Source organism: Oncorhynchus tshawytscha, linkage group LG30 (assembly GCF_018296145.1).
Source record: "Oncorhynchus tshawytscha isolate Ot180627B linkage group LG30, Otsh_v2.0, whole genome shotgun sequence".
NCBI lineage: Eukaryota > Metazoa > Chordata > Actinopteri > Salmoniformes > Salmonidae > Oncorhynchus > Oncorhynchus tshawytscha.
Window position 1 is genome coordinate 32,371,829 of NC_056458.1, and position 17,478 is coordinate 32,389,306.

A 17,478-nucleotide genomic window follows, 5' to 3' on the forward strand; every position below is an offset into this window, starting at 1 on the left:
ATCCAGAAGGCGAGGTCAGTACAGGTGCATCAAAGCAGAGACTGAGAGACTGAAAAACAGCTTCTATCTCAAGGCCATCAGACTGTTAAACAGCCACCAGTAACATTGAGTGGCTGCTGCCAACATACTGACTAAACTCCAGCCACTTTAATAATAATAATTGATGTAAAAATGTATCACTAGCCACTTTAAACAATGCCACTTAATATAATGTTTACATACCCTACATTACTCTTCTCATATGTATATACTGTACTCTATACCATCTACTGCATCTTGCCATCTTTATGTAATACATGTATCACTAGCCACTTTAAACAATGCCACTTTTATATGTTTACATACCCTACATTGATTTGGATTAATATTTTCCAGAAAATGAACCAAGTTTCAATACCAGGAACAAGAGTCCCGGAAAATACCGCAAAGTGCCACTTTTAATAACACTGTCATCTCAGATTTTCAAAATATGTTTTTGAACCATAGCTAAACAAGCATTTGTGTAATAGTATTGATAGCCTAGCATAGGATTAAGCCTGGCATTCAGCATGCAACATTTTCACAAAAACAAGAAAAGCATTCAAATAAAATAATTTACCTTTGAAGAACTTCAGATGTTTTCAATGAGGAGACTCTCAGTTAGATAGCAAATGTTCAGTTTTTACAAAAATATTATTTGTGTAGACACAATATTCCCTTATTCCCTTAATATTCCCTTAGAATGCACTCCCAGGAATCCTAGTTCCACAATAAATGTTTGTTTTGTTCAATAATGTCCATTATTTATGTCCAAGTAGCTACTTTTGTTAGCGGGTTTAGAACGCAAATCCAAATGCTCGTGCAGGTCCAGCCGAATGTGGGACGAAAACTACAAAAAGTTATATTACAGGTCGAAGAAACATTTCAAACTAAGTATAGAATCAATCTTTAGGATGTTGTTCTCATAAATCTTCAATAACGTTCCAACCGGAGAATTCCATTGTCTGTAGAAAAGCCATGGAACGCAGGTGGCTATCATGTGAAATGCGTGTGACCAGGACCTGGCTCTCTGCCAGACCACTGACTCAAACAGCTCCCATCTGGCTCCAAATCCCAGTAGAAGCCTCATTCAAGATTCTAAAGACGGTTGAAGCCTAGTGGAAGCCTTAGGAAGTGCAACATAACCAACATCCCACTGTGTATTCAATAGGGGCTTGGTTGAAAATCGACCAACCTCAGATTTCCCACTTCCTGTTTGGATTTCTTCTCAGAATTTTGCCTGCCATATGAGTTATACTCACAGACATCATTCAAACAGTTTTAGAAACTTCAGAGTGTTTTCTATCCAATACTAATAATAATATGCATATATCAGCAACTGGGCCTGAGGAGCAGGCTGTTTACTCTGGGCTCCTTTCATCCAAGCTACTCTATATATCATAAGAAGTTAACGGGGACAAACTCTGTTTTAAAAATATCCATACTGTTTGTTGATCACACATTCTCTAGTGAAGCTCTCATATGGGCATGAGACAGCAGAGAGAATAGAGCTGTATTTTGATTTGCATAAGCGAGAGACGTGCATTGATAATGCAACCTATGGATTACATTCAGGAATGTTCATGCGAGACAGGAGTCAGGATTTATTTAACTAGGCAAGTCAGTTAAGAACAAATTCTTATTTTCAATGACAGCCTAGGAACAGTGGGTTAACTGCCTGTTCAGGGGGAGAATGACAGATTTGTAGCTTATCAGCTCAGGGATTTGAACTTGCAACCTTCCAGTTACTAGTCCAACGCTCTAACCACTACGCTACCTGCCGCCACCAGATGTGGTGATTTAGTCTGAAGTAGGCTTTGCGACAACCTGTTTGGATAATTAGCTATTGAATTTTTTGCTCATCTGATGCTGCGCATGTTGTGTATTTTGTGGAATTGCATTAGTTCGACATTGGGGAAAAACTTTGTAACTGACATTACATTTTTCTGGACATGTGAAGAATGTTCCAGGGACAGTCCCTGGATCCCGATTACCCATGTTAATCCATAATTCTGACTGTAACCCTACCCCTAGGTGTTCCTTAGATTTTATTGATGTTGTTTTCCACACATTTCCTGATTGGGACAATAAAGAGATTGATCCTGTATACTGTACACACTCATACAAACAAATTAAGTATCATCAGTAAAGTATTGGATGATTAGATGGATCATTTTCCTCTTGCAAAGATACACTAACTATAACTTTTGAAATAGACGGGATGGCACATTATCATGACGATTGCCAAATATTGCAACTGCAAAACTATTTCTCCCCTAAATAGCAGGGCCGTATTAACCCACAATGCAGCAACACGTTTTGCAACGGAAAACAAAATGTACAGGTATTGTAGTACCTCCCTGTTTCAAAGCATTTTCTTAAAGTTTTGTACTGAACATGACTGTGATCGCGTAACTGACTAACCTGAGCCACCACACATTGACTCTGTACTGGTGCCCCCTCGAGTAGCCTCGTTACTGTTATTTTATTGTTGCTCTTTAAATATTTGTTATTTTTCTATTTTCTTATTTTTTTCATTTGTCATTTTATTTATTGTTTACTTCAGTTTATTTAGTAAATACTTGCTTAACACTTTTTTTCTTAAAACTGCATTGTTGGTTAATCTTGCGACTCTCAAACCCGGATCCGGGAGCATAATCATCGCCTCAAACTAATTAGCATAACGCAGCGGACATACATATCCCTGGAAAATCTTCCTATTCATGAAAATCACAAATGAAATAAATTGAGACACAGCTTAGCCTTTTGTTAATCACACTGTCATCTCAGATTTTCAAAATATGCTTTACAGCCAACGCTAGACAAGCATTTGTGTAAGTTTATCATAGCCTAGCATAGCATTATGCCCTGCTAGCAGCAGGCAACATTTTCACGAAAATAAGAAAAGACATCAAATTAAATCATTTACCTTTGAAGAACTTTGGATGCTTTCACTCAGGAGACTCCCAGTTAGATAGCAAATGTTCCTTATTTCCAAAAGATTATTTCTGTAGGCGAAATAGCTCCAGTTTGTTCTTCACGTTTGGCTGAGAAATCACAGCCATATAAGGAGTCATTGGCGTGCAGCGCTTTCAAAAAATGGGGCACTTCCTGATTTGAATTTTATCTGGGTTTCGCCTGTAGCATCAGTTCTGTTGCACTCACAGACAATATCTTTGCAGTTTTGGAAACGTCAGAGTGTTTTCTATCCAAAGCTGTCAATTATATGCATAGTCGAGCATCTTGTCGTGACAAAATATCCCGTTTAAAACGGGAATGTTTTTTATCCAAAAATGAAAATACTGCCCCCTAGTCACAAAAGGTTTTAAGGGCTTGTAAGTAAGCATTTCACTGTAAGGTCTACCTACACCTGTTGTATTTGGCACATGTGACATATCAAATTTGATTTGATAGGACCCCCTTGCACACCCCTCATGATGATACAAAATGTCTGTCTAGTCCAGATCTTCCGGTTTCCACTAGCTTCTATTGCCACAAAGTCAGATTCCACAACCACAAAGTAAAAATTGGCATAATTAAAAAAAATTTTTTTGATCTTAGTTTAATAAGTTTAGCAGTATGGTTGAGGTTAGGTTTGAAATCAAATTTTAAGAAAGAAGATAAATTGTAGAAATGAGCAGGGTTTATGACTTTGTGGGTATGAAAGCTGGTGATGACCAGATCTTCCCGACTGACTCACCCGGATGGAACAGCTGATGAGGCCATCCCGGTTGTGGACCTTCAGTACCCTCTCAAACAGCTGGTTGCGGGCCACCTCGTCCGTGGCCATCTGGCCCTCCAGCAGGTCCATAGGCTCCGACACACCCCCTGTGAAGTCCACCAGTGCATCTGCCGTATTCCCACCGTCCAGGGCCTCGTAGCAGCCGTATACTCTGCAGGGACGGGAGGAGGGATTTAATGAATGAATTAAAATACACTGAACAAAAATATAAATGCAACAAAGATTTTGTTGAGTTACAGTTCATATAAGGAAATCAGTCAATAGAAATAAATTAATTAGTACCTAATCTATAGATTTCACATGACTGAGAATACAGATATGCATCTGTTGGTCACAAATACCTTAAAAAAACGTAGAGGTGTGGATCTCAAGTGGCACAGCAGTCTAAGGCACTGCATCGTCACTACTGACCCGGTTTCAATCACAGGCTGTGTCACAACTATCCATGACCGAGAGTCCCATAGGTCAGAGCACAATTGGCCCAGCGTCGTCCTGGTTAGGGGAGGGTTTGGCCGGGGGGGGCTTTACTTGCCTCATCGCGCTCTTGTGACTCCTTGTGGCAGGCCGGGCGCCTGCAGACTTCGGTCATCAGTTGAAGTTTCCTCCGACACATTGGTGCGGCTTGTTTCCTGGTTAAGCGGGCGGGTGTTAAGAAGCGCGGTTTGGCAGGTCATGTTTCGGAGGATGCATGACTCGACCTTCGCCTCTCCCGAGCCCGTTGGGGAGTTGCAGCAATTAGAAAATATTGTAATTGGATCGCAATTGGATATCATGAAATTGGGGAGAAAATGGGGGTAAAATACAACAACAAAGAAACACCCAGTATCTAGTGTGACCAACATTTGCCTCATGCATCTCCATTGCATAGTTATTCAGGTTATTGATTGTGGCCTGTGGAATGTTGTCCCACTCCTCTTCAATGGCTGTGCAAAGTTGCTGGATATTGTCAGGAACTGGAACACGCTGTCGATCCAGAGCATCCCAAACGAAGGTGCTCAATGGGTGACATCAAATCAAATTTATTTCTAAATTTGTGACATCAGCTGATGTCACAAAGTGCTGTACAGAAACCAGCCTAAAACCCCAAACAGCAAGCAATGCAGGTGTAGAAGCACAGACATGTCTGGTGAGTATGCAGGCCATGGAAGAACTGGGACATTTTCAGCTTCCAGGAATTGTGTACAGATCCTTGCGACATGGAGCCTTGCATTATCATGCTGAAACATGAGGTGATGGCGGCGGATGAATGGCACAGCAATGGGCCTCAGGATTTCATCACAGTATCTCTGTGCATTCAAATTGCCATAGATAAAATGCAATTGTGTTCGTTGTCCATAGTTTATGCCCGCCCATACCATAACCACACTCTCATCATGGGTCACTCTGTTCACAATATTGACATCAGCATACCGCTTGACCACACAACGCCATACACGCTGTCTGCCATCTGCCTGGTACAGTTGAAACCGGGATTCATCCGTAAAGAGCAGACTTCTTCAATGTGCCAGTGGTCATCGAAGGTGAGAATTTGCACACTGAAGATGGTTACGATGCCAAACTGCAGTCAGGTCAAGACCATGGTGAGGACGACAAGCACGCAGATGATCTTCCCTGAGACGGTTTCTGACAGTTTGTGCAGAAATTCTTAGGTTGTGCAAACCCACAGTTTCATCAGCTGTCTGGGTGGCTGGGTGCAGACGATCCTGGAGGTGAAGAAGCCGGATGTGGAGGTCCTGGGCTGGCGTGGTTACACGTGGACTACGGTTGTGTGGCCGGTTAGACATACTGCCAAATTCTCTAAAACGATGAATTGAGGCGGCTTGTGGTAGATAAATTATATAAAATTCTCTGGCAACAGCTCTGGTGGAAAATCCTGCAGTCAGCATGCTAATTGCACACTCCCTCAAAACTTGAGACATCTGTGGCATTGTGTTGTGTGACAAAACTACACATATTTGAGTGGCCTTTTATTGTCCCCAGCACAAGGTAATGATCATGCTGTTTAAAGCAGCTTCTTGATATGCCACTCCTGTTAGCTGGATGGATTATCTTGGCAAAGGAGAAATGCTCACTAGCAGGTATGTAAACAAATTTGTGCAAAACATTTTAGAGAAATATGTTTTTGTGCATATGGAACATTTCTGGGATCTTTTATTTCAGCTCATGAAACATGGGACCTTTACATGTTGTGTTTATATTTTTGTTCAGTATAAAAATAATATATGCCATTTAGCAGAAACTTTAATCTAAAGAAACTTAGTCATGCGACATGGATTTTACGTATGGGTGGCCCCGGGAATCGAACCCACAATCAAACCCACAATCCTGGCGTTGGAAGGGCCATGCTCTTCACCTGAAGTCAAATATCCCTCTATCAATGTTGTCTACAATGCACAGTTGACATCTGGATGACAAAGGAGCCTAGATTCTTAAACAGTATTCCCATTCTGATATTCTGCCCAATTATTGGCAAAAGAGCTACTATGATTGATCAAAAGACCAATTATTGGAAAAAGATCAGAATCGGGCTGCCAGTGTAAATGCAGCCTTAGTTGACTTCAAATCTTAATATGTGACTCTACATCTTAATCAAAAGGACAGTGAATAGTACACGTTTTGAATCAGTCAAAATATTGATAGAAGTACATAATAGATTATTAGGTCTTATTATAAGACATGCTTATAACATGTTATAAAGCATTGAACCTACAGGCGTTAAGTAAAGTGTTACCAATTGGAAATATTTATTACATTGAGTGAGTGCGTCTTCGTTCTAAAGATTTTTTCTGCATACCTAAAATATTGGGAGACTTAAACATAGCATCAGATCTTTAATTAGATGACATTCCCTCAGGGCTGCTACAGTACTCTCTCTTTATCCCTGTCCCATAGGTGTTCATTTAATTGTAATGTTGTTGTTTTTAACCCAGACTTTACATCATATTCCCAAATTGGGACAATATATAGATTGATGGACACATGGATTGAATAATACATTTTTCTCCAAGACAGTACCACACATTTCCCAATTTGTACAATAAAGCCATTGACTGATTGATTGATTCATTGACTAACTTCGCATAGGCCTTCTCCACCAGTGCGCTCCAGAACTCGTTACTGTCATCTGAGTGGCAGTAGACCAGCTGGTTGTCCACCGTGGGCAGCCGGTCGTCAATCACCACGTCCACCCACTCGCCAAAGCGCCAGAAGCGGAAGTGGAAGATTCCGGCATATGACTCAGGCGTCTCTGTGTCCCACTCCTGCTCCTTCCAGTCTGGGATGACCTAAAGGGAGGGCAGGGTGGAGGGGGAAATGTGGGGGGTGGAGAGGACGGAGTGGAGGAGGTCGGAGAAAGTGTAGGTGGAGGGATAAGAGGTTGGGAATGAGGGAGGGAAAGGGTGGGCAAAGGGAGGAGGGGGTGGATGGTGGAGTGGGAGAGGGAGGAGAGAGGTGGAGGGTGTGGGAAAGTAGGAGAGGGAGGAGAGGGGTGGAGGATGGAGTGGGAGAGGGAGGAGAGGGTAGATGTGGGAGAGGGAGGAGAGTTGGTGGAAGGTAGGAGAGGGAGGAGAGGGGTGGAGTGGGAGAGGGAGAGGGAGGAGAGGGGTGGAGGGTGTGGAAAAGTAGGGGGGGAGGAGAGGGTGGAGGGGGGGAGAGTGGGAGTGGGAGTGGGAGGAGAGGGGGCGTGGGAGAGGGAGGAGAGGGGTGAAGGGTGTGGGAAAGGTAGGAGAGGGAGGAGAGGGGTGGAGGGTGTGGAAATGCAAGACGAGTAGAGGGAGGAAACAGAGAGTGTTGGTTATATTATGAAAGCCGAACCTACAAGTTGTGTGTCGGCCGAACTCATAAATACACACCCTCTTGTGAGTGAGGCTGTCATCCCCGCTGCAGCATACCTCGTGCCCCCACCTGGTCCCCTCTAGGCTGGCCGATGCGTTCCGGAGGTTTAGGGGAACATTTAATGTAATTTATCACCAGGGCTCTGGCTAGCATAAATCCAGAGCGAGAACAGGTGGAACAGGACACACGGCTGGGGAACGATTCGAGCTGCATGGAACTACCTGCCAGTCATCCCCTTCCCAGTGGCTCCCCCTCAGACTGCGGTGGGGTGTATGGCACAAATAAGGTCACACTTAAGGCGTCCGCATACATCAGTTACACTGTACTTGGAGATACATGCTGGGGAGTGGTGGACTAAGAGCCCTGGTCGGTAGGTAGGTTCTAGCTGTGTGGTTCCGATGGACCCTTCCTTCTGCTGATTGAGGGGCTTTTCTGTGTGTGTTTGTGTGTGTGTGTGTGTGTGTAGTAGCGGCTCCTTTAAGAGGAGAGGATAAAAGAAACAGCACTGCACCATGGAAACCCCGAGTCATTTTGGAGCTACCCCCCGCCCCTCTTGCTCTCTCTGGCTCCCTTTTCTCTGACTTTGGCCTGGAGGGAGAGAGAGAGAGCAAGGGAAGGTAAGAGAGAGAGAGAACGAGAGAGAGAGCGAAAGAGAGTGAGAGCGAGAGCGAGAGAGAGAGAGAGAGAGAGAGAGAGAGGAATATCCATCTTGGCTTTCATCCAGAACACAATAAAGCTCTATAATAACTCTACTCTGCGAAGGATGGAGTGGCCAGAAACAGCAGCACCATCCACCCCTGCAGTCCCCTCCTCCCATCCCATAACACGATTTTCAGGCAGTGGTGCCCATCAGACCAGACACACAGAGGTACCCCATCACCTGGTCCATATTTAATAGTGCACACTGTAGCAAAACATTTGGCAATAGAAAATTCAAATGAGCGCATCTTGATGGACAATTTCTCCCTATTTCAGTCTGTTCTGCGGCTAATGAATACGGCCCAGGGGGGAAATGTTTTGAACATAGCAGATAGAAATAGAATGTTTAACACAGTTTCTATCTGACAGACAATCATATATCTGTTCTACCTGATACATTTCAATCTGAAGTTGAAGGCATGCGTCCCCTTGTGTTATGAGCAGTGGAGGCTGGTGGTGGGAGATTTCAGAGGACTTGGCTCATTGTAATGGCTGTAATCGAATGAACGGAAAGGTATCAACCACATTCCATTTGTTTGATACCGTTCCATTCCAGTGACACCAGCCCTCCACGGGTCACTTGGCAGACACACCAAATATCGCAGATTTCGGTCATACTTAGCAGAATACAGTATGTAGTGAGAGAGGCAGGCCTCCACTAGCCAAGCACAACGATGGCACAAATGTGAGATAAATATGTGACAACCACACAACTGTCCCTGGTTTCCACAAGGGAAATCTCAAATTCTCCTCCGCAGACGTCATTAGCTCCAGTTGCCTAGTGTCTAATGCTCATCTTGCCAAATAAGAACACCAAGACGGCAAGACCCACCACCCGTCTAAGGGTATTAAAGCCATGCGCGAGAGTCTTCCACACACTAACTGACTAGTTGACACACCAACTGACACACTAACTGGTTAACTGACACACTAAATGACTAACTGACGCACTAACTGACACAATAACTGACCGGCGAGAGAGGAAGAAAAGAAGAGAGAGAGAGAGAGAGAGAGAGAGGGAGAGAGAAAGAGAGAGACAAAGATGCTGAGAACGTGACAAAGAGAGAGTGAGAGATAGAGGGGATTCCTGAGCGAGTGAGAGGACTCAGCCAGCCAAAGCATGATCGAGCCTTCACCCACTTTTCGAACCATCAACCTCTTGAAGCTCGACCTCTTGAACCCAAACCAACATGGCTTCCCAAACCACACTGGAGCTGCCCTTCCAGCCCGACCTCCATCTGACCAAGGTGATGCTCCAGAGGGTCCAGTCTCTGCAGCAGCGCGGCGGAAAGCGGCAGGACGGTGAGCGTCTCCTCCGACCCCACAAGGCCATTTACCACCTAGACTTCTCCCTGCATGCTTTGCACTTCACCCCTGGGGCGTGTGGCTGACACGTCCGGGCCGCCTCACTGTGATTGCCACCTCGCAGCTCTGGACGCCTGACCTCACCCACTTGATGGCACAGCCAGAAGAGGACTGGCCACCCCACATATGCTCTCTCTAATTCTCTCTTTCTTTCTCTCTCTCGGAGGAGATTTTTCAGTTTTTGATTTGTTAAAAAAGTTTGAAATATCCAATAAATTTCGTTCCACTTCATGATTGTGTCCCACTTGTTGTTGATTCTTCACAAAAAAATACAGTTTTATATCTTTATGTTTGAAGCCTGAAATGTGGCAAAAGGTCGCAAAGTTCAAGGGGGCTGAATACTTTCGCAAGGCACTGTAAATACATTTGATTTGATGAACCGCCAGCTACTGGACCCAGCGGGGGTGTTCTGGCGAGCCGAGCGCTATGGCGACGACACGCCTGTGCACCACTACGAGGCCGACGGCCAGGAGTTTGGTGAGCGGATCGAAGATTTAGAAAAGGTGAGGAAGACAATGTACTTCCTGCTGGCGTTTGAGGAGGGTGTTGGTCCCGACGTCTTTGAATGTTCCATCAGTTTCCAGGTGGGCCAGAAGTGAAGACTGCAGGAGGAAATGGCGGCGGGAAGGCAAGGTACAAGGCAGCCATTTTGGAAATGTTTTCTTTAGTCATCTGGCATTATGAGCAAGTGCTTTCCTTTTTTTGTCTTTCATCATGTTTTTCCATTACCATCCTTCCTTGTCGGAGCACAATTTAGTTTTTCCTTTCAAACTTCACACTGTCATTTTCTAAATACAGTATAATATTTCTCCTTAATTAGGAAGTAAAGTTCGGGTTAGGGCAGGGGTCACAATTTGGCGGCCTGTGAGACAAATGGCCGATTTAATGTGGCCTGCAGTAGTTGGTACTTGCAACCACAGGGAAAAGGACACATAAACCGAGCGACCAGAGGGACCACAACCCTTCACGTCCTCTGGGGTGAAAGAAGGATAACACCTCAACACCACCACTCCCTTGTCTCAATTGCTTCCTTCCTTCAACTCTCATCCATCTCTTTTTTTCCTGTCTTCCGTTTTAACATGGTCCGAACGGCATCATAACATAACAGAACCTTGTTTTGGATTGCAATATGTCCTTTTCTACTGTCTACTTTAGGTAGGTTTTCCATAGGGATTCAGGTACTTGTATCTGATCAAAACAACAGAGCATTTTGATGTCTGATGTTGAAATTACTATGAAGGATACAGCGTTTAGAGCCATACTGTAGACTCAGTTGAGTCTAGAGATGTGATTATTCATTACTTGTAATGTTTGTTTGATACCATAAAATGACTAAAGCAGCTAATTAGATAATGACTACTTGTAGGTCATTTATGTGCTGTTGAAATGGATTACTGATCTGAATAAATCTTAACAAAAGATAAAACAATTCTCTCCGTGGCATTTCTAACAGACTAGCAATACAACGTCAGCTCTGATGTTTTTCTATTACAAATTGTGTGTGTGTGTGCACTGTGATTGTGTGTATGTGTGCATGACTGTCTGTTTGCATGTGTGTACTATCGAATTTCATTTTCTCTACTGCCGTCTGACAAAAGAGCAGGCTCGTCACAGGTGACCTGACCTTGAGGGGGTTCCGGCTGTGTGTGGAGTCGTTCTCCTCCCACCTGAGGTGGCAGGCAGCAGAGAGGGATGCTGTACTGTAGTGTGGCAGCACAAGCATAATACCCTAGCGGACAACAGGGTCCTATTAATTATACAACAAATGGAAGGAAACAGACAGAAAACAGCCAAAACTCGTCCAAGAAGAAACGCTTTGGTTTTGGTTTTCTGGTGCAATTTCTTTGGTGCTCTGGTGTGCCCTAATGAACAAGACCCAGACTGGCTTCCTATTACCTCATCCATCTCCGTCTGGCCCCGGCCTGGATGACAAACGAGCACGGGGGGGGGGGAGAAAGCCTCCACAGAGATATAGACGGGTAGTGGAGAGCAAGAGATGGAGGGGAAGGGAGAGAGAGAATATGTAGGAGAGAGACAGAAAGAAAGAAAGAAAGAGAGAGGAGAGAGATGGGCGGCACCCACACCCACTCATCCACTCATCCACCCACTCATCACAGAGGCACAAATTAATGCCTGAAATCACTACCCACCAGTTAGATTGAATGTCTCACTCTTTGTAGTTGACTACTTTTCTCCAAAATTAATCTCATCTCCATTCCTTTTGTCAGTAATGACAATGTGGAACTGAAATGCAGTAGCAGCAGAGTACAGTGACAGTCTCTTGAGTCTCAATTAAGCGAATGGCCTGCAGTCTTAAGTGTGTAATTATCAATCTGATCGCGTCTCCACTGTCCTTCTCTTCCTTATTCAATAATATCAGCTCACAGTCACACTTTTTCCCTCTCATACTTACAGTTGCCTCTCACACACACACACACCGCACCAACACTAATTAGCTAGGCCTGTGCACATACCAGGATCCTGGGGGATCTACCTCTTAGTTGTTGTATGCATCGCTGCATCGCTGCACCGTGCCAGGTGTCACTAAACCATCAATGCACTGCTTCCATCACATTCAGACTGTCATGGTTCACACACATACACACACACACACACACACACACACACACACACACACACACACACACACACACACACACACACACACACACACACACACACACACACACACACACACACACACAGACACACAGACACACAGACACACAAACACAGGAAATCAACATATGGAATCAAGGTCTGTGATCCACAAATCAAAGTTCTTCTGGATGCAACACGCTTACAAATATTGTCTGGGAATCCGACCTACAGACTAGGTCTCCCATAGGACGCATGGAGGCTCTTCTAGGTGTGAATATATTTAAAATGCCTAATATTGGCCTAATGGTCAAGGAGAAGGTCAAAATAATAATGTACAGTTGAAGTCGGAAGTTTACATACACTTAGGTTGGAGTCATTAAAACGTGTTTTTCAACCACTCAACAAATTTATTGTTAACAAACTATATTTTTGTCAAGTCTGTTAGGACATCTACTTTGTGCATGACACAAATACTTTTTACAACAATTGTTTACAGATGGATTATTTCACTTATAAATCAAAAGAAAATAACCAAGACCTCAGAAAAAAATTGTAGACCTCCACAAGTCTGGTTCATCCTTGGGAGAAATTTACAAACGCCTGAAGGTACCACGTTTATCTGTAAAAACAATAGTACGCAAGCATAAACACCATGGGACCACGCAGCTGTCATACCCCTCAGGAAGGAGACGTGTTCTGTCTCCTAGAGATGAACGTACTTTGGTGCAAAAAATGCAAATGAATCCCAGAACAACAGCAAAGGACCTTGTGAAGACGCTGGAGGAAACAGCTACAAAAGTAGCTATATCTAGAGTAAAACGAGTCCTGTATCGACATAACCTGAAAGGCCGCTCAGCAAGGAAGAAGCCACTGCCCCAAAACCTCCATAAAAAAGCCAGACTACGGTTTGCAACTGCGCATGGAGACAAAGATCGTACTTTTTTTTTTGTCCTCTAGTCTAATGAACTGTTTGGCCATAATGACCATCGTTACGTTTAGAGGAAAATGGGGGAGGCTTGCAAGCCGAAGAACACTATCCCAAACGTGAAGCACGGGGGTGGCAGCATCCCGTTGTGAGGGTGCTTTGCTGCAGGAGGGACTGGTGCACTTCACAAAATAGATGGCTTCATGTGGAAGGAAAACTATGTGGATATATTGAAGCAACATCTCATTACATCAGTCAGGATGTTAAAACTTGGTCACAAATGGGTCTTCCAAATGGACAATGATACCAAGCATACTTCCAAAGTTGTGGCTAAGGATGTCTTAAGGACAACAAAGTCAAGGTATTGGAGTGGCCATCACAAAGCCCTGACCTCAACCCCATAGAAAATTTGAGGGAAGAACTGAAAAAGCATGTGCGAGCAAGGAGGCCTACAAACCTAACTTAGTTACACCCACTCTGTCAGGGGGAATGGGACAAAATCCACCCAACTTATTGTGGGAAGCTTGTGGAAGACTACCCGAAACGTTTGACCCAAGTTAAACAATTTAAAGGCAATGCTACCAAATACTAATTGAGTGTATGTAAACTTCTGACTCACTGGAAATGTGATGAAATAAATAAAAGCTTAAATAAATCATTCTCTCTTCTATTATTCTGACATTTCACATTCTGAAAATAAAATGGTGATCCTAACTGACCTAAGACAGGGAATGTTTACTTGGATTAAATGTCAGGAATTGTGAAAAACTGAGTTTAAATGTATTTGGCTAAGGTGTATGTAAACTACCGACTTCAACTGTACAATACCAGCCAAACGTTTGGACACACCTACTCATTCTAAGGATTTTCTTTATTTGTACTATTTTCTACATTGTAGAATAATAACAAAGACATCAAAACTATGAAATGACACATATGGAATCATGTAGAACCCCAAAAAGTGTTAATCAAAATTATTTAATATTTGAGATTCTTCAAAGTAGCCACCCTTTGCCTTGATGACAGCTTTGCACACTCTTTGCATTCTCTCCACATTCATTCTACATTCATGGTAGACACCTGGAATTAATTTCAATTAACAAGTGTGCCTTGTTAAAAGTTAATTTGTGGAATTTCTTTCCTTCTTAATGTGTTTGAGCCAATGCAAAGGTAGTGGTGGTAAACAGCAGATTGCCCTATTTGGTAAAAGACCAAGTCCATATTATGGCAAGAACATCTCAAATATGCAAAGAGAAATGACAGTCCACCATTACTTTAAGACATGAAGGTCAGTCAATATGTCATTTGGATTGCCCTTACTGGGTCTATCATTTGTTTTTCAACAGGACAATGACTCAACACACCTCCAGGCTGTGTAAGGGCTATTTGACCAAGAAAGAGAGTGATGGAGTATTGCATCAGATGACCTGGCCTCCACAATCACCTGACCTCAAACCAATTGAGATGGTTTGGGATGAGTTGGACTGCAGAGTGAAGGAAAAGTAGCCAACAAGTGCTCAGCATATGTGGGAACTCCTTCAAGACAGTTGGAAAATCTTTCCAGGTGAAGCTGGTTGAGAGAATGCCAAGAGTTTGCAAAGCTGTCATCAAGGCAACTTTGAAGAATTGTTTAACTTTTTTGGTTACTACATGATTCCATGTGTGTTATTTCATAGTTTTGATGTCTTCACTATTATTCTACAATGTAGAAAATAGCAAAAATAAAGAAAAACCCTTGAATGAGTAGGTGTGTCCAAACCTTTGACTGGAACTGTGCATATTGATCTGTCTCTGTCCAGCCCACCTCTCTCTGCCATTTTCCCCCTTAAAGCTTAAGAGGGCCATTTTACAAAGTCACAAACGCACATGCGCAAACACACACACACTCTTTTCATTTCCAATATTCACTCCCAATATCTGCTGGGTGGATTGGCTAGGCTGTAAAATAAATAGCCTATTGATCCATCTGTCTCCCTACAGGGTAAGAAATAATGGTGTCATGGCTAACGCTGGCTAATGCTAGTTAACCAATCATTTACCTTATACTGAAGACCTGCCATAACACGTCATAGTAGGCCTACATCTGTGACCAAATCAGTTGCCACCCAGCCGCCAGAGTCCTAGCACCAGGCTAGTGGATACAACTGATGGTCAGAAAATACCAACCAAACTGCCATACCGATTGGGGAGCTCATTTAGTCCAGATGGGTTTGGCTTGGGAGGACAGCAAAGCTATCCCAGATAAACAGATACAGTGCATTCGGAAAATATTCAGACACCTTGATTTTTCCTACATTTTGTTACGTTACAGGCTTATCCTAAAATATATTAAATGTTTTTTCCCCCCTCATCAATCTATACCCCTTAATGACAAAGCAAAAGCAGGTTTTTAGAAATGAAAAACTGAAATATTACATTTACATAAGTATTCAGACACTTTACTCAGTACTTTATTGAAGTACCTTTGGCAGTGATTACAGCCTCAAGTCTTCTTGGGTATGACGCTACAAGCTTGGCACACCTGTATTTGGGAAGTTTCTCCAATTCTTCTTTGAAAATCCTCTCAAGCTCTGTCAGGTTGGATGGGGAGCGTCGTTGAACAGCTATTTTCAGGTCTCTCCAGAGATGTTCGATCGGGTTCAAGTACGGGCTCTGGCTGGGCCAGTCAAGGACATTCAGAGACTTGTCCCGAAGCCACTCCTGCATTGTCTTGGCTGTGTGCTTGGGATCGTTGTCCTGTTGGAAGCTAAACCTTCGCCCCATTCTGAGGTTCTGAGAGATCTGGAGCAGGTTTTCATTAAGGATCTCTCTGTACTTTGCTCCGTTCATCTTTCCTTCGATCCTGACTAGTTTCTCAGTCTCTGTCGCTAAAAATCCCCACAGCACGATGCTGCCACCACCATGCTTCACTGTAGGGATGGTGCCAGGTTTCCTCCAGATGTGACGCTTGGCATTCAGGCCAAATAGTTCAATCTTGGATTCATCAGACCAGAAAATCTTGTTTCTCATGGTCTGAGAGTCCTTTAGGTGCCTTTTGGCAAACTCCAAGAGGGCTGTCATGTGCCTTTTACTGAGGCCACTCTACCATAAAGGCCTGATTGGTGGGGGGCTGCAGAGATGGTTGTCCTTCTGGAAGGTTCTCCAATCTCCACAGAGGAACTATGGAGCTCTGTCAGAGTGACCATCGTGTTCTTGGTCACCTCCCTGACAAAGCCCTTTTCCCCGATTGCTCAGTTTGGCCGGGCCGTCAGCTCTAGAAAGAGTCTTGGTGGTTCCAAACTTCTTCCATTTAAGAATGATGGAGGGCACTGTGTTCTTGGGGACCTTAAATGTGGCGGAATTGCAGATTCAGACGGGACTAAAATTACGGATGCAGTGATTGGTGCTCGTGCATATAATTCAATTACCTGAACTCCCACAGTAAAAATCTCATCCGAATAGGGCTAAGGGCTTAAGTTGTTATTAACACGTAAAAGCCTTCAAAATGTCTTATAACAAAGCCTAAGCCCTATTTGGACAGGATACGTTTTACAAGGGGAGCTCAGGTAATGTAATTATGTCCACGAGCACAAATCACTACATCCATAATTTTTGTCCCAACCGAATCTTTCATGTCAGTAATTTTTTATTGCCAAATATGTCAGTTGATGAAATGTCTTCAAAGGCTACAGTCCATGGTTCTTATTGATAAGCATTATTATTTTGACATTCTCTTAGACCATATGGCCAATACTAAGTTGAAATATCTTCACGCCTTACATATACACTGCTCAAAAAAATGAAGGGAACACTTAAACAACACAATGTAACTCCAAGTCAATCACACTTCTGTGAAATCAAACTGTCCACTTAGGAAGCAACACTGATTGACAATAAATTTCACATGCTGTTGTGCAAATGGAATAGACAACAGGTGGAAATTATAGGCAATTAGCAAGACACCCCCAATAAAGGAGTGGTTCTGCAGGTGATAACCACAGACCACTTCTCAGTTCCTATGCTTCCTGGCTGATGTTTTGGTCCCTTTTGAATGCTGGCGGTGCTTTCACTCTAGTGGTAGCATGAGACGGAGTCTACAACCCACACAAGTGGCTCAGGTAGTGCAGCTCATCCAGGATGGCACATCAATGCGAGCTGTGGCAAGAAGGTTTGCTGTGTCTGTCAGCGTAGTGTCCAGAGCATGGAGGCGCTACCAGGAGACAGGCCAGTACATCAGGAGACGTGGAGGAGGCCGTAGGAGGGCAACAACCCAGCAGCAGGACCGCTACCTCCGCCTTTGTGCAAGAAGGAGCAG

At 43.6% G+C, this 17,478-nt stretch overlaps 1 protein-coding gene across 2 annotated transcripts in view; it reads right to left on the reverse strand.

Annotated features, from left to right (window-relative positions):
• LOC112228396 (calpain-5-like) overlaps positions 1 to 17,478 on the reverse strand; it is a 72,084-nt gene that overhangs the window by 13,603 nt on the left and 41,003 nt on the right. For both annotated transcript variants that reach the window (XM_024393683.2, XM_024393682.2), the window contains 2 exons: positions 6,836 to 7,044; positions 3,719 to 3,911 (listed from right to left, as the gene is read on the reverse strand). In XM_024393683.2, coding sequence (XP_024249451.1) covers positions 3,719 to 3,911; positions 6,836 to 7,044 — 402 coding nt within the window. The remainder of the gene's footprint in view (positions 1 to 3,718; positions 3,912 to 6,835; positions 7,045 to 17,478) is intronic.